The sequence below is a fragment of the Protopterus annectens genome, chromosome 9.part0 (genome assembly GCF_019279795.1).
Source record: "Protopterus annectens isolate FY-2018-M chromosome 9.part0, PAN1.0, whole genome shotgun sequence".
Lineage (NCBI taxonomy): Eukaryota > Metazoa > Chordata > Ceratodontiformes > Protopteridae > Protopterus > Protopterus annectens.
Genome location: NC_056743.1, coordinates 678361571 through 678380280, shown reverse-complemented (window position 1 = coordinate 678380280; position 18710 = coordinate 678361571). Strand labels below are relative to the sequence as shown.

The window sequence follows — 18710 nt, the reverse complement described above, 5'->3', positions numbered from 1 at the left end:
ATATAGGTTCATAGGTAGGTACTAGGCTATTGGCCCTAGGGCCTATACAAACCTAGCCAAAAAGGTACCCTGGCTTTCGTCACCCAAGAAAATTATTTTCCTGTGCCCCTGTCAAGCAGAACCACAGAAGTGATCCCTGGGGTGAATTTCCTATTACCCATCCAATCATCAAGATTTTTCTTGAATAGTGTTAATGAAGAGCTCTGTTTGACAAAGATAGGTAGTCTGTTCCAGAGTATGGAAAGTCTCTGGGACAGGAATCTATCCCTCCAGCATGTTCTGTTTATTGTGGTGACAAGGATTAGGTCCCTAGAGCATGTAGCTCAGAGGGATTGGGATTTCTTTAAGTGGAGCATGTCCAACAGCTCTGGGTTTGACATAGCTTTGTATGTTAGGCAGAGATTGCCTCTGAGTAGGCGATATGCGACGGAGTAAAGCTGGAGTTTTTTGAGACGGTCTGTGTAAGGGATCTGTTTGAGGCCAGTAATCCTCTTTGTGAGGTATTTTTGCGGCCTTTCCAGTTGTTGTAGATGTCTTGTGAGGTACATACCAAAAGGAGCATTGTACTCTATAATAAGTCTAATGAGTGATGAGTAGAGGGGAACAATGACCTCTTTTTTTCTGGATGAGAAAACTTTTGTGATGAGGTGTACCACATAGAAGGATTTCCTGACTACTGTGGCGATGTGATTATCAAAGGATAGACTACTGTTCACCAGTGTCCCAAGGTCTCTTATCACACTTTCTGCGTTAAGTAGACTACCGCCTATGTGGTAGCTCATGGGTACAGAGTTTTTACCAAAGGGGATGACAATGCACTTTTTGGCATTGAGCTTGAGGCCATGTCTTTGACACCAGGCATCTGTCTCAGTGAGGCCCTTTTGTAGGATGTCCACATCATTAGGAGTTTCAATTATGGCTCCTAGTTTGCAGTCATCTGTGAATTTAGTTAGCCAAAGACCTTCTGTGTTAGCCTGTGCTTCAGAGAAGTAGATACCAAACAGGAGAGGACCCAGGACTGAACCCTGTGGTACTCCACTTGTCACTGGTCTGAAGTCTGATTTGGAGTCTGCTACTTTCACGGTGTGGGTTCTGTCAGTAAGCCAGTTGGCAACCCATCTTGTGACATAGGGATTTATACCTAGTTTAGTGAGTTTATCTATAATTCCAGAGTGGGGGATGGTGTTGAATGCCTTGGCGAGATCTAGATAGGCTGTGTGAACCACCTTACCCTCATCTATGGCTTTGGTGACTACTTCAAAGAAGTCTATCAGGTTTAGGAGACATGATCTGCCTTTTACAAACCCAAACTGTGTGGGGTCCAGAGTTTGGAGATCTCCAATGTCTTTGTTTATGAGATCCATGATGATACGTTCCATGGCCTTGCAGATGAGGCTCATCAGGCTAATGGGGTGGTAGTTCCCGGGGTCTGTTTTAGCCCCCCTTTGTGGAGTGGGATAACTGTCACAATGCGCCATTCAATGGGCACAAAGCCTGAGGTGAGGCTATGATTGAACATGGTACTTAGGTGGGGTGCCAGTTCATTCTGTAGTTCATGTAGAAGGCAGCCTGGGATGTTGTCAGGTCCCATGGATGCTGTGTTCTTGGCTTTGGAGAGTGAAGTTTTTACCTGTGCAGCCGTGATTACAGGAACTTTGCATTCTTCCGGTATAAAGATGGGCCCTTTAGGGGGTGAGAGGGGGGTAAAGTTAGCACTAAACCTATCTGCCATGATGTTGGCAATATCTGTTGGTTCTGTATATTTAGATATGTACTTCTATTGTGTATTGGAGCTTTTCTCCTCGGGCCTCTACTGAAAACGGATATGTATCCAGATAGACCAGCCCGGTTAACAAATGTAAAATAAAATAAATAATAAATAAATAAATTGTGCTGTAACTCAGAGCAGATCTGAGTGTTGCCATTGAGATTTTTGACATAGCTATAGAATGCTTTGTGGTTGTCTTTAGAATCAGTGGCAATTTTGTTTTCATAACTAGCTTTGGAGGATTTTATGAGGGATCTCAGCTTCTTACTGAGGCTGACCAGGGAGTTCCTCCAATCGTGGGATTTTACTCTTTTTTGCAACAGTTTCTTTCTTCTGTTGTAGAGTTTGTTTATGGCAGAAGACCACCAGATTGGCTTCCTTTTTTTGGAGGATAGCATCTTGGTTCTGTTAGGGATAGCACGATCCATGCACTCGTGTAAGTGCTTATAAAGTGCATTTGTGTAGGATTCAGCAGTCGTACCTCTATTGTCCATCTGCATGGGTGTCGTGACGTTTGTCACTTCTGTCTTAAGAAGCGTGAAGTTGGCTTTGGAGAAATTTTTTATGGTTGTTTTCCTAATGGGGGGTGGGAGCGGGATGTGGATGTCTAGGGTGATTAGCTTGTGGTCGGATCTGACCAACAAGGAGCTGACCTCTGGTGTGGAACACTGGTCACCCATGTTAGTGATGACCAGGTCTAGAATATTGCTGCCCCTGGTGGGGGTGTGGATAAGTTGATCCAAAGCGTTGGAATTGATGATTTCCAGAAAACGTTGAGCAAAAGAGTTGGTACATGAGTAGTTTTCCCAGTTAATGGTAGGGTAGTTGAAATCACCCATTATTAGAGTGTTGGGTTGTACCTTAATATTTTCCAGTGTATCAAGAAAAGAGGAGTGGGAATCCTTGGGCATGGTGGGGGGTCTGTATCAAGCTACAATCTGGATTGCGGTTTTGCCCAGAGTTAGTTGAACTTGGATAATCTTGGATGCATTATGCTGAGCAACTAGCTTGGAGGTGTGGATATCCTTAATGAATATGGACACGCCTCCACCTTTAGTGTTTCAGTCCGGGTTTGGTGGCCGAAAGGTGTGTTATGAATTATAGCCTGGTAATGCAGGGGTGCTCTCTGGAGCTTTGAACCAGGTCTCTGTCACTGCACAGATGTCAATGTTCTCCATTTAAAGGAGTGCCTCGAGTGAGTGCATTTTGAGGTTTAGACTTCTAGCATTGAGTAGCATTACCCTCAGATTTTGCTTACTTGTACCTGTTACGGTGGTGAATTTGTCATTTGAACCTTGCCTAAAAAAGGCACTATAGGGGAGAGTTATATGACAGAGTTATCAATCTGTCTGTCTTATCAGCTGTCTGTCTTATCAGCTTTTATATATGGAGGAAAGAGATGCATTTAATCAATACTAACTAGCATGGTATTATGAGAAAGCATTCTGCATTTACTAATCTTGTTCAGTTTTATGATAATGTTAGCGAAGCCTTGGACAATTGCATCAGTGTTGGAGCAGTCTGTTTGGACTTATCAAAAGGCTTCAGCAGTGTCTCACACATGATATTGGAGCAGACTGTTTTAACTTATCAAAAGCCTTCAACGGTATCCAACACATGATATTAATCAATTCCCTGATCACCCAGAATGTTAACCTATATGCTATAAATTCAGTAATGGTCTGCCACAATAACAGGATGTGATGTGTTAAATTGAACTGGCATTTTTCCATGTGGTCAGAAATTGGTTGGGGTGTCCCACAGGGTTTTGTATTGGGCCCATTACTGTTCAATTTTGTATTTCGTTGGACACGTACTGGGTGTCCAGATATGCAGACAACATTTTAACTAGTGCTACTGAATGTATTAAATGTTAGCTCATACTTCCAGGAGATGAACAAATGGTTTTGGGATAATGGTTTACATTTATAAATACTGAAAAAGGTGGTGTTCTGTATTTCAGTCTGTGATGTCCCCATGCTGGGCCAGTAATCAAGGAGCCTCAATCCTCACCACTGACACTGGAGCGAGGCGTTCACTAGGAATACAAATGGATACCCTTGGTATTTCTAGATGCAGACCTTTCTGCATCGAGCACAATTTCAAATAAGAGCACACAGGGAACACACTCAATCTGGGGTCTGCATTTCTTTATCTGTCCAATAAGACTCCCCACTGGTACAGCTGTAGGGTTAGGTCCTCAGCCAAGTGCCTAAGCCAAGTCTTCCAGCATCCTCTCTGCGAAACCATTGCTTCGTGTCCCTGCCCCAAGTAGCTGACACACTCAGTCTTTGAGATTTAATTTTCACACACACACACACACACACACACACACACACACACACACACACACACACACACCTGGGAAAGGTTGGCACAGATTATCTGCTCTACCAACTTTGCCCAGACTATAAGATAGATTCATTGCCACCAACCAGTTACTATAAGGCTCTTAAAAGGTTATCCATTTATGCTGAATGAAGTTAATATTAATACAAATGGCAATGTTGACCAAGTATCAAGGCTTTCAGGAATGGCCACAGTTATCACCAAATAAATATATGCAAATACTCTCAAAACTTAAATAATTTCTAAAAAGGACCAGCCACAATGAAAAGTTTAAATATATTTAATAATAAATATTAAAAAAACAAGAAAATACTAAATATCTATTTACAGTAAATACAAGAGTTTCATTCACAGGGAATATTAAAAATAAAACTGATGGAAAGTTTCACACAGTTATAGAAAAACAGTATGTAGCTAAGTCTCATTATCTTTTCCTAACTGATCTAGAGAATTATTGTTCCTAATTACTGATTAGAGCAAGGCAAGATAATGTGGGTGAGTGGTCCTTGTTGTCAGATCCAAGACAGAATACAGAATGCTCAGTCTGACTGAGAGACTTTTCAATATAATATCTAAATATTCTTTCAGAGTTGATTGCATAATTACATCACATCTGTTCATCTGACTCTGTTTCCCACACTCACCAACACAAGAAGCCGAGAGGATTTTAGCACTTATCTGTTACCATACACACAGATAGAGCTTTGCTCAGATGTGGTGCAGCTGCTGGAAGTCATAAAACCATAAAACCATTCCATTCTTCCTACAGGAGCTGCAACTTATTCTCTAGCACAGACAGTGTGTATCTGACCCCATTCAGAACTGTGGGATAACATGTCTATGGTTTAACCCATAAAATAATTTAATTTCAAGAATATTTTTTCAAAATCAGGTGGAATAAGTTTAACCTCTTCACTTCCAGTATAAGCGGTTGCAATATATGCATTTAAACAGTTATGATGATGCATGTAAATCTCTTTTCCTACCAGCAGGGCACACTGTTAATATATTTTAACACAAGCAAATCTCAAACACACATTTTCAGCAGAAGCATCTGTACAGATCAGTTTGATGTACAAATGACATATAATTATTTACAAAATTCCAGCTAGCTGTGCTGGCATATGTTAAAAATCCACTGTCCTATTTCTCCTGGCATGGTTGGCAGTACCTCCAGTCATCACACAGTCCATACAACCTTAAACACAAATTCAACTTGGGTACAGATATTATTAATGACATTTTTGAATATAATGGCTTAGATATCTGTATAATGCACAATTCTGTACTTTAAGAATAATGCTTCTGCAGTCAAGTTAAATACAATGTAAGTTATGGGACTCTTAATAAAAAATGGCACTAGAGGTTTTAGTTAAATTATTTACAATCTATGTAATACCAATCATACCTCTCAACTGTACAGGTTTTTGCAGACTGTCCAGATTTTTGCCTCATATTTTTGGTCAGTTCCTCATAAAAATTGTGGATTTTTTTGACAAATCACTGGGATAATGTAAGGATTTAAGTCACTAAATAATGACATGTATTTGAGTTTCAGACTTCATATCCTTCAGAAAATATAAGTTAACACAAAACTGTTTTATTCTATCAACTTTCTAAGCAGTGGTGTGGGGGGCACAGCCCCTCACATAAGTAGTGTCTGCTCCTCACTGAATCCTCCTGTTGTTGGGGGCTGCACCCCCCATACACAGGGCTAATTATATATACCAACTCTGAGATTGCACTAAATTGGGGAAATGGCAGGTTTTCTTATAGTTAAGTTACCGGTAAGTAAGTAGTACATTTTGGTTCCATTATGTTGGCCAACTATGGCCATTCGATGATTTTATTTTCGGAGATATGCCTGTTCAGTGTAAGTAACATTCAATGTTTAATATTTGGGAATAGCCATTCACTGCAAGTTGCATTTGATGGCTGAACACAGAAGAGGATTTTTGGAACTGCACAACATGTTCTAGAGGGGAGTCCACCATTGCCCACCCAGGATAGTGCATGTTTCTGGACTCAAGAATTTTCAAAAGAAAAGAAAATAATAACAATCCTGGAATAACAGCTTTAAGAAAAAAAATGTAGCCAGCAAGCATTCTGAAAAAAGCTATTTGATAAAACATGCAACATAATAAAATACAATGAACCCATAACCAATATGCTACAGCCTTTTTATTTTAAATTCAACTGTATCTCTTTTCACAAAAAAAAGTTTAGTATTCTTTTTTCCAGTGCACTTGTCAACCATCAGGCCACTGACGTCATACATTTGTTCCCCTTTATGGGATAAACGTATGACTGGAGCACACCTCTCATCTAGGCAGTCATCATTGTTTTCCTTATGCATGTCTGTGATATCTTAAGGGTTCATGTGCAATAAGGGCTTTTTACTCACTTCTGGGAGTGATGCCTGAATCACCTGAAGGCAAACGCCTCTGTCCATCTCAGCTCTCCAAAAGGGACTGTAGGAGGCATATGCGTCTTGAGGCACATGACCCAACTCTCCCACCTGAGAAAGGTAAGGAGGCTGTGCTTCATCATTCCTCTCCCTTCCAGGATGGATCCTCACATATTCAATAATTCACAGGAAAAATGCATGGCAAACCAACCAGGCCAACACATATGCTCCAAACATGAAAACTCAGCAAAATGATGTATGCCTCAGTACATGCTTGCTTCCATGAACCTTTCCTTGTAGTAGTGTGGAGTGAGGTAGGGGAGGCACAGGTGCAAAAACACTTATTTTTATTCTGTAGGTAATTTCAGTATGAAATTCTGGTTAAGTATTGGTTTATTTAAAATAATGAGCTAAGTCCATCTACCTCAGGACAGATACATTTTTTAAAGAACTTCTGACCTGCTCTACAGCTGGGTTGGCAGAAGTTGCTGGATCTCCGCAAAGTATTGTTTTCCTCTAACTAAGCTATGAGTGAAATGGAAGTACAAGACACAGAATTAATCTTCTAGTGTTCAGTTCAGTAATGACTGGCAAATACTCTTTGTTTTGTGGCACATGCCGGATAACAGAATGGCTCATTTATTTTGTTCAGTGACATTCTGCTGACCCTGGAAAATACATCCATCTGCAATAAAGAAATCAAACTACTGTCCCAGACATTCATAAAGCTGCTTCTTAACTGAAATCAGCTTAAAAGCCTTAAACCTCTGGGAACTTAGATAGAGGGGAAATCTTTCATTTGGAACCCTTGTTTCCATTAATGAAAACATTTACCTCATGACCTTGTTGAGCTATTTCTCTTCTTTGAATCTTGTGAATTACTTTTTAAACAAATTCTTTCTTCTCTTACATCAGCTGCCTGCAAAAACATCACACTACATAGATCTATGACTTGTTTCAGGAAATAGTTCACAGTGGAAATATAGAAAAAAATGACATTTGAAATATAGACCATTTTTTTAATATCATTAAGCCAGACATTGGGCAGTGTTTGCCTGTGGTCTCCAACACTTTCTTTTCAGCCAGTAAGTTAAATACAACACATTTACGCTTTGACAGCTACAACATGTTGTCCCACAGAATGTAATTTACATCACTTTTATATATTGTATTATAAATGCCTTTATAAAATGCAATAGATGCATATCATAAATGGAGTACTGAATACATCAGGATTTAGATGAATATGGATTGTTTCATCCACACTGCTCAATGTATTTTAAAAGAAGGGGAGGGGGGCAATGTTCTCAATTTAAATTATAATTATCAACAGCTAGAATATATATATATATATATCTATATATATATATATATATATATATATATATATATATATATATATATATATATATACGGTATGTTGTGGCAGCTATGTTCCCTTGACCTACCTCCTGATAATATTAGATTTCAGCTCCCAGGTCATACTAGTAGCACATCCATCACATGTTCTGCTAACACCGTGGCTTTCCCTGTCAGTACCCATCTGCAGATGGCGCAGTTGACCACCTTCTCAACCCAATAGTGCAGAGCTGCAGCACATAGCACCCTGCATACATCACCAACCGACTGTAAATTAATGAAGCAGCACAGTGCCAATATTTCACCATGTTCATTCAGGTAGTTCGGATAATATACCTGGTTAACACACATAGTACCCTGTGTACATCACTGCTGTCATCAACCGACTGTAAACTAATGAAGCAGCACAGTGCCAATATTTCACCATGTTCATTCGGGTAGTTCGGATAATATACCTGGTTAACACACATAGTACCCTGTGTACATCACTGCTGTCATCAACCGACTGTAAACTAATGAAGCAGCACAGCTCCAATATTTCACCATGTTCATTCAGGTAGTTCGGATAATACACTTGGTTAACATTATGTCAGGAAATTACATTAAATGCAGTTTACTGAGTTCATGGAACTCTGAGGAAGCCATTCGGGGACTGAAGTATGATCAAAATCTCTGTTGACAGAATGTTTGACAAACTGTCCTGCTCTAGTTTTCACAGGAAATTGAGTTGGACACTGCTAATGTGTGGAATGATAAAATAAAAAAAAAATCAACTTTGCAAAAGTCTCTGGCAATGACATTGTGATGGCAATTAGAGGTTGAGGTATACACTAAACCACCAGGGCCTAATTCACAATTGCCATAATGGCACTAAAGTATTACAGGGGTGGGGGGAGCCACTGGAGGGTAGGAACAGGTACAGGGACTGGTGTGTGTGTGTGTGTGTGTGTGTGTGTGTGTGTGTGTGTGTGTGTGTGTGTGTGTGTGTGTGTGTGTGTGTGTGTATGTGTCTGACTGGAGGGGATTCCACTGCCTATATGACTAGCACATCATAGTACTAAAAGTGATTCAGAAAACATGCTAATTAGCTGATAATCAGTTCTTATTTCATCACGCCTAGCTTGTTCCTGAATCACACTTTATGCTGGAAGGACCTTTCTAATGCAAGCTGTACATCTTGTGCTAGGAACTTTAATGAATTCCCCGGATGCCATTCTTCCTAAGTTGCTTTAGTTAAACTCAAGACAGTATGTTACATATCTGTTTGATCTTAAGCTTATTTACAGCGTGCACATCTTACTGTAGTGCAGCATATAAAAGGGAGGAAGGGCAGGTAATTGAGAAAGAGAAAGCAGATTAGTGCAACACTTAGGCAGATAGTCCAGACATGTAGAGACACGGAGAAAGGGAAGAGATGAGTGGGTGGTGAAAGACTGAGACAGAACAGAGATATAAAAAGAAGTAAAGAGCAGGCGGGTGGATTAATGGGATGGTATGATGGGTAATAGAAGAAAGAAAGGGTATATCTGGGTCTGAGAACTGCAGGAGTAATTTATGTTATTTTGTTTTGCTTGAAACACACATGAAGATGGCCTGTTTGAATGGAATATTTTTAGTTGGCTTTAAACTTACTGAATAGTTTGGTTTATTTTAGGTGTGTACAGAAGGGTTATTCCACATTTGCAGGGTAAGTAAGGAGAAACAGTGGTTAGTGTAATGAAGTTTATTTCTGGGAGTTTGCAAGGAAGAAATGATAAGGCTAAGAATCTTGGTAGTTGGGGGCTATGTTGGGTTAACTGGCTGGCTAAAGGGGTTTGAATTAATCAGTTTTGTAGAGGTGACATAGCATTAGTAGTTTACATCAGTGATGAACTGATAGCCACTTGGCAACATCTAAGCACTGAGCATCGGTATTCTCATCAGGGTGTTAGAGGCTTGAAACAGCAAATATAATTAGCAGAAGTTTGAAGGTTTAACATTTTTGGAGCCATCTGAGATTATGAAAAGTCATATTCTAGTTGTGCAAGAAACAGACCCTTGCCTTATCCTGTCCTATCAGCTGCATATAGGATGTGGGAAATTTTCTTGGCACAGAGGAATAATTTATTTATTTTGCTTTTGTGGTCTAAGTGTGGTTTTGGCTACCAGTCTAGCAAGATGCCTATATACCTGAAGTGCTAGAAGTCTCTAAGGAATGTTATTTTATTTTATTTTACATTTTTTTCTGTTATTTACTGCATAATAGTTTCCAATCGCAAAACAAAAGTTTTGGCTTTGTTTTGAAAATATTATTTTTATGTGTGTGCTTAAAATGGTTTTGTAGCTAGTCAGACAGCTGTTGGAGGTGCTGTTCTAACTGTACTTTTGTAGTTGAATGGGTGTGGCTCGACCTGTGAATGACTATGTCACTGGCACAGGGGATAAGGGGATAGATCAGCTGCTTTGTTTCTGAAGAGGGAAATAATGTGGGGACAAAGCAGAACCATGTGGGACTCCTTCGGTGAGGGGGATGTGTTAGACATAGTACAACCAATTTGAACCTTAAAGCTTCTGTTGCTTAGGAAGTCTGTGAGCCAAAGTAAGGCTGTCAGACTGTTTAAAAGGGAGTATATGGTCTACCAGATTAAATGTTTTGTCAAACTGATAAACATGGAACATGCTAACCTGCTTTTGTCCATATTGCAAGTAAGTCATTGCTTAGATTGTAAAGAGAAGGCGCCATGTTTCTCACCGAACAGCAGCAATGTTATTTGAAGAACGGTTCTGAGCATTATTGGATGTTTTCTTATAGTTGTAGCTGGTACTGCTAACACCACAGCCTGTTTCTACACTAATCGTTTTTCCTAAAGCATCTGTCTGAAAGACAAAATGGCAAGTTCCATGTAGTTGCATGAGGTGAAAAGCTAATTGTTTTATATAATGTTGAGAAGCTAATGCTTATAAGGTTACCTTACAATAATATGCATAATTATCTATGAATGAAGTGCTTTATTTTGGTGATTTTTAATTAAAAGACATTTGTTCTTTATTATACAATGCCCACCCCCCATTAATATTCCAAAACGTGCACGCTGATTGGCCAGCATGCCTGTTGTAAATCCCACAATATACCAACGGAAAAAGGTCCGGTCGCCCGGACTTTTTTCCATTGGTATAAAGTGCTCAAAACATTTTTTTTAACAAATAAAAAAAAAAAGAAAGAAAAAAGAGCAACAGAGACTTTGTTTTCTCCGTTGATTCCGTTTCAAAGCATTGATGTACTGGGTATGTGTGGGACACAAGTCGCATATGCATGCGCAGTACATCAAAACAAGGAAGCAGTGTACCACAACCAGCAAAAAAACAGTAATGCACCGTTATACAAAGACATTATTTAAAATAAGTATTTTTTTTTCTTAAATAATGTTATTGTATAATAGCAATAACCGACTCCGTGGTTGTGGTACATTGAAGATTTACCCACGGTTGGCTTTATTTAATCACTCGGGCTTCGCCCTCATGATTAAACCACATCAACGTGGGTAAATCTACAATATAATATACCACACCACATCATTGGTTATTGCTTAAATATATAACTCTCCCTTAGCTAGTGAACATCTTCTTTTTTTAGGTCTAACCTTTTAAACCTAAATTTCCTCTCTCTCTTTATACCCCTACCCCATTTTTAACACTGGCTATAAGCAATCCTTCTTGGTCAGACTAGTAAGAGAAAATGTATGTTGTAGTCTGTGCCCGATAACACTGGCTATAAGTAATCCTTCTTGGTCAGACTAGTAAGAGAAAATGTATGCTGTAGTCTGTGCCTGAGACTAATTTGTATTCTATGAACATGTAATTACTTACTGTTAATGTGGAGCTTTTCTCCCCGGGCCTCCGCTGAAAATGGACATGTATCCAGTCGGACTATCCCGGTCAACAAATGTAAAATAAATAAATAATAAATATACTGTTCACCCAAGTGTTTACAAAGTAAGCTGATAGAGAACCACCTGTGTGGATGCTGCATAAATGAATACAGTCTGGATTTAAATATATTAAATAAATTGTAATGCACTTTTCAGATAAGTTCAATAGACACATTAGTCATGCAGTAACTAATGCAGCAAAACACAAAAGCAGTCATATTACCTACAACAAGGTGCCTTAATAACACAGGTAGAAAATCAGTTTAACCAACCATGACACAACAGCGAAGATAAGCAGAATAAACAAGGGATTAGGGACAGATATGTGATCCAACAAGACAAATGTGATTTCTGGCAATATTTGGAATTTTGAAGGAATAGAGAGGGAAAGTTTGAATAAATAAACCTCTATAAGGACTGCTATAATCTGCAGGCAAATGAAGCAAAGCCTTTTGACCCAGTGAAAGAGGAAGATTGATTAAGATGTGGTGGTCAAAAAGGAAGAGAGAAGCGTGCGTTTCTTAAAATGTCCCCGTGCATTGGGAGGCAAGGCAAGAAAGAGACAGCAGTCAAGGAATACTGAAATCTTAACTTAAAGGAAGAACATTTGTGAGGAACTTAAAAGTATGCTTCACAGTGGTTATGGGAACACTAAGCTGCAAAATGAACACAGAGGTTTAAAATGCATTGCTACCTGGGAAGAACTCTAAAAATAGTTTTAGAGATTAGGGGATGTAGAAATAAGATGTAGGTAACAATGGAATAAGGTGTAAAGGGCATGTAGTCCTTAACCCTAAATAGTGCTTATAACTTACAGTGACACAATATGCCATAGCAGCAATATGGACAAGAAAGAAAACATGGAGTAAACAAATTATTCTGAAGTATTCCACTGACAACATGTACTCTATATGGTTACAGCACCTCAGGTGCTGCTGAAAAGCAGTTTGTGTGTGTGTGTGTGTGTGTGTGTGTGTGTGTGTGTGTGTGTGTGTGTGTGTGTGTGTGTGTGTGTGTGTGTGTGTGAGATACCTCTCAACTGTACAGGTTTTCGCAGAATGTCCAAATCTTTGCCTCATATTTTTGGTGTGCTCCCCCAAAAATCTGTCTCTTTCTGGCAAATAGCTGAGGACTGAAGTGATTAAATAATGACAAACATTTGAGTTTAAGACTCCACATCCTTTGAAAAATTCATGCTAAAGCAAATCATATTATTCTATCAACTTTCTACATTTGTAAGGGATATTTAAAATCTGTCACTATTTGTCCCCCCATCATTTTAGGATTTTTCCAGAGAGGTATGCCTGCGTCTCTGCATGTGTGTGTGTGTGTGTGTGTGTGTGTGTGTGTGTGTGTGTGTGTGTGTGTGTGTGTGTGTGTGTGTGTGTGTGTGTGAGAGTGACTGTGTGAGATGGGACTGGTATAGCTGGGGAGCAGCATACATTTGATTGCTTTTTTAGAGACAAGGAAAAGTGAGCTATCCTTGAATCAGATTTCTGGCTGCCGCTATATATTAACAACTTGGCATCACAGTGATTAGATGACATTTTAATAAGAAGGGGAAAAAAGTAATGGGGTAAATGCAGGTCCCTACAGGATACAGTGGGAGTGTCAAAGTAAGAAGCCAGATGATTGCAATGAAGGCATTGTACAAAATAGCATGTGAGCAAAACAAGGCTGTTTCCTGACTTGATCTTTAGTTATGAGTTTTGCTCTGAAAATTACTAAATACCAAAGCAGAAAAAAGGGTCTTGGTGTGTACCAGTACCATTTCTATTTTATTAATGATACATGACCTGCTATGTAGTAGAGCTATATTCTTTGAACAAGGTATATAATAGACCCCACAAACAGTGCTGATTACCAGCTGAATAATCCTATGGATACTGGAAACTAAAACACCACTTATATCATGTTTATGATCATTCTATTAATTAGATCAATGAAGAGGAAACTTTCACACTATTTCAAAATTCAGAATCACCTTTTCTCAAGCAGGTGGAAGTACTGCCACTTAACAGCATAAATCTATCCTCACGAAACTGAAAAACACATCCACAAAAAAAGCACCTTCCAGAAATTGCCATCACATTCTCTTTTCTATTACCCCTTGTATTATTTCTGTATGGTGAGTACTTCCAAACCTCTAAATGATGGTTTTGTGGAATGCATAAGGTGACCATGTTCCTTCATCAAATGAATGCAGAAATATATCAATAAAGTTTTAATCTTACTGCTGTGACATGTATGTGGCAGCTACTTCTTAATATCTAAGTAATTGTTCTGTGAAATGCAAAAAAAGTAACTACCCTTCCTTAAATGAAAGAAATACAGAAGTACCATAGACTTCCCAGAAAAGTACAGCTTTAGTCTTACTAGCGCATGTTTACAGGAGTGCTATATATTTATATACAATAATAAAAGTTTCTCGGCGTGCTCAGGTTAAAATCCAAACAATTCAACTACTATTGGCCATGTCTGCATATGCAGCCTTTCACAACATGCTGAAACATTAGCTGTGTTACCGCCACAGCCTTCCTTAACAGTGCCGGTTATGAAAAACAATTCTGTCCTTGTGCTCTCGTTTCAGCAGTCACCCTCGGGAATGCGACTATTACTGTGATTATGTGGAACCAGTAAACATACAAGTGTCTATCGTGCACTTATTTCTGAATTTAGGCGCACTCTGTTATTTATGGACTGCAACAAATAAAGCACATACTTAAATAAAAAAATGTGAAGGTGTACAGGATGCGTCATTCAATCTCTCCATAACTTTTAAGTCTGTTGTGTTTTACCCTCATGAGTTAAATGATATGGCTGTGATTAAACGAAACATCCCTTACATTATAGGATGGCATGTTGCTTAATATATGATACTGTACTGCAGTGAGAGTTATAGTTTAACTGCAAAAATCATAGGATAACATGGCTGACTAGCAGAAGGAGGACTTGTCTAAATACTTTAATCTCCATTATTAGTTCTGATCGGCTGTGCTTTAACCATCAGACTCCACTGCTATCATGGTCTCTGTAAAGATCTAGAAAAAGGTATCATTCCATGCAGAGAAGCTGTACTCCAAAAGTTGTCTTTCAATTTAATGAAAGTACGTTTTCAAACAGTGTAAAGTGTACTCTGCAAAAAAATGGCTTAGTAAAAAAGAAAGCCTGTCATTCTGTGCCCATTGCAACCTAGACTTTGTTACTTTTTTCTGACTTGTGATCTTAGTGCTGGTTATATAACTTAACAAGGAAATGTGGGACAATGTGGGGGGGGGAGCCACTGAAAAAAGAAGACAACTGACATATATCCTGCTTAGAAGGTTAAACTGTTAGTATTCACTACATGAGATAGAACAGCTTAGAATTACAAGCACATGTTGCATGCTGATCACTGATCAGCTCAAAATTACAGGTACAAGTTACTAGGAGAACAGTGATCAGCTCATAATTATAAGCACATGTTACTAACCAGCACAGAATTACAGGCACATGTTAAATGCTGGTCACTGATCAGCTCACAACTACAGACACAAGTTACCAGGTGATCACTGATCATCTCAAAATTACAAGCATAATACGTGCCAATCACTGAATATATCAGAACTACAAGCCAAACATGCTGATCACTGATTAGTTCAGAATTATGGGTTCATGTTATTAACCAATCACTGAGCAGTCTGGAATCACGGACACGGTACATGCTGATCACTGAGCAGTTCAGAACTACAAGCCATGTAACATGCTGATCACTGATTAGTTCAGAATTACAGGTTCATGTTATTAACCAATCACTGAGCAGTCTGGAGTCACGGACATGTTACATGCTGATCACTGAGCAGTTCAGAACTACAGGCACATGTTACATGCTGAGCATTGAGCAATATGCAGCACAGAGTTACAAGCACACATTACATTCTGACCACTGGGCAGCTCAGTATTACACAAATGTTAGTAAATGGTCACTGATTAGCTCAGCATTACAGGCACACATGTTACTAACTAATCACTGAGCAGCCTTGAACTACAGCATACATGTTACTAACCAATCACTGAGGAGCCCTGAATTACAGGCATCTTACTAGCTGATTACAGTTAAAAGGAGCAGCCTTCATTCTAAAATATACAACCCCTCCCAACAGCTGTATTGTCTTGGTCTAACCCCTTGCTACCCTTTCTGATGCTGTGTATGCCTCAAAGCTATTGTTCCTCAAGAATCAGTCTAGTCCTGTGTTATTCTTAGCAATTCTGTGTAACCCTCTGTGCTGTCATCCCTCAGGAATCAGTCTAGTCATGCGTTGTCCTTAGCCATGCTGTGTAACCCTCTGTGCTGTCATCCCTCAGGAATCAGTCAAGTCCAGTGTTGTCCTTAGCCATGCTGTGAGTGTGTAACCCTCAGTCCTGTCATCCCTCAGGAATCAGTCTAGTCCAGTGTTGTCCTTAGCCATTCTGTGTAACCCTCAGTCCTGTCATCCCTCAGGAATCAGTCTAGTCATGCGTTGTCCTTAGCCATGCTGTGTAACCCTCTGTGCTGTCATCCCTCAGAAATCAGTCTAGTTCTGTGTTGTCCTTAGCCATGCTGTGAGTGTGTAACCCTCAGTCCTGTCATCCCTCAGGAATCAGTCTAGTCCAGTGTTGTCCTTAGCCATGCTGTGTAACCCTCAGTTCTGTCATCCCTCAGGAATCAGTCTAGTCCTGTGTTGTCCTTAGCCATGCTGTGTAACCCTCTGTGCTGTCATCCCTCAGGAATCAGTCTAGTCCTGTGTTGTCCTTAGCCATGCTGTGTAACCCTCAGTATTGTCAGCCCTCAGGAATCAGTCTAGTCCTGTGTTGTCCTTAGCCATGCTGTGTAACCCTCTGTGCTGTCATCCCTCAGGAATTAGTCTAGTTCTGTGTTGTCCTTAGCCATGCTGTGTAACCCTCTGTGCTGTCATCCCTCAGGAATCAGTCTAGTCCTTTGTTGTCCTTAGCCATGCTGTGTAACCCTCTGTGCTGTCATCCCTCAGGAATCAGTCTAGTCCTTTGTTGTCCTTAGCCATGCTGTGTAACCCTCTGTGCTGTCATCCCTCAGGAATCAGTCTAGTTCTGTGTTGTCCTTAGCCATGCTGTGAGTGTGTAACCCTCAGTCCTGTCATCCCTCAGGAATCAGTCTAGTCCAGTGTTGTCCTTAGCTATGCTGTGAGTGTGTAACCCTCAGTCCTGTCATCCCTCAGGAATCAGTCTAGTTGTGTGTTGTCTTTAGCCATGCTGTGTAACCTTCTGTGCTGTCATCCCTCAGGAATCAGTCTAGTCCTGTGTTGTCCTTAGCCATGCTGTGTAACCCTCAGTCCTGTCATCCCTTGGGAATCAGTGTAGTTCTGTTTTACACCCTTATGCTTTGTAACACTCAGCACAACTATCCTTAAAGAAACTCTTTAGCTTTGTGTTAATCTCTTTTTATGTTGTTTAACCCTCAGTGTCCTTCTTCACATGAGCCTGCCTAGACCTGTCAGAGAGTATGAAACAGAAGCTGAAACATTTCTGATTTCACACATCTTTGTTGTCTGAGACAGTATACCTGATAATTATCTATTGTGTTTAGTTACTGTATGGTTTCTATTGCTTCTGTTTGTTGTGCATACACTTATTCCACCTGACAACTAGAATAGCATCTACCTGCACTGACCAGATGTTCTTGCTACCCTTTCTGATGCTGTGTATGCCTCAAAGCTATTGTTCCTCAAGAATCAGTCTAGTCCTGTGTTATTCTTAGCAATTCTGTGTAACCCTCTGTGCTGTCATCCCTCAGGAATCAGTCTAGTCATGTGTTGTCCTTAGCCATGCTGTGTAACCCTCTGTGCAGATGTCCTGCATTTTTTTGTTTGCTCTACAAACTATGTTTTCCATACCAGTGGTACAAGACTGCATAGGCAAGTGTCTACTGTATTCATACTGCAGTGATAAAATGTATCTGTATGCAGTCTTGGAAAATCTGAGATCATACCATACTGAGTCTTGCTCGTCCTTTCCAATCCAGAATCAGTAGGTGGCTTGATGTTTTCAGAGCCTTCTCGTGTACTCTGCTGCTCAACTGACACTTTCTCTGGTGACTTGCACAAGCTGTCCTCACTGTGCTGTTCAGAGTCCCTGAGGAGTGCTATCCTTAGTCCAGTCACAAACCTGGGGAAAGTGAGAAAGCCAGTGCAGGGTGTAGCTACCTGCCGAAGTGCAAGGATCACTCCCTCAGGAACATAATCCTCCCTGCCTTGATCTGCTTCTTGGTGCCCCTCCTGCTCTGGTTGAACCCTCCAACGAGACTCGATTTCTGAAATGTGTACCATTCCTCTTTTCCTATCATCCAGAATGTCAAAAAGTGTTCGCAAGCTGTGTAAAAAAGCTCGAGAGACGCCAACATTTGAATTTAAAGACTGTTCTACTTCGATATCAGGATCCCAGGACACAAGAGCAGAGCTCATTATAAGCCTTGCAATCAGGTGGCTGTCACCTTGATATTTGCCTTTTCACCACCAGTATAACAAAAACACTCTTGTAGTTTAAAGCTGTAAACTTTCCAGTGGAAGGAAACCCTCTCAAATACAAAGTGCTATACTGATCATGGCCACTCAGCATCTCTCCTCATTGCCTTCTGTCTCCCTTTCTTTGCTGCCTCCTTTCTCTCTCTCTCTCTCTCTCTCTCTCTCTCTCGCTCAGTCGCTTTCAGTATAAATCCAGCACACTCTGCCTGCATTAAGAGCTGAGGCTAACTGTTTCACAGCTGCTGTCAAGCATAAGGGACATGTGGGGTATAATTTGCATATCATCACATGATCACAGTCAACTTTGTTGCTGTACTAGATTAATTGCATTATTTACCAATCTGACCTAATATACAGTCTTTCTTTCTTCCTTCTTTCTGCTTTATTTTTAATTCTTCTTTCTT

The 18710-nt window shown here is 40.0% G+C and overlaps 1 protein-coding gene across 1 annotated transcript in view; it reads right to left on the bottom strand.

The window, feature by feature from the left end:
- LOC122811438 (suppressor APC domain-containing protein 2-like) overlaps positions 1-18489 on the bottom strand; it is a 225395-nt gene extending 206906 nt beyond the window's left edge. Inside the window, exon 1 of the mRNA XM_044083281.1 lies at positions 17775-18489. Within this exon, the coding sequence (XP_043939216.1) occupies positions 17775-18246 (472 nt within the window). The 5' untranslated portion in view covers positions 18247-18489. The remainder of the gene's footprint in view (positions 1-17774) is intronic.
- Positions 18490-18710: the final 221 nt, after the last annotated feature.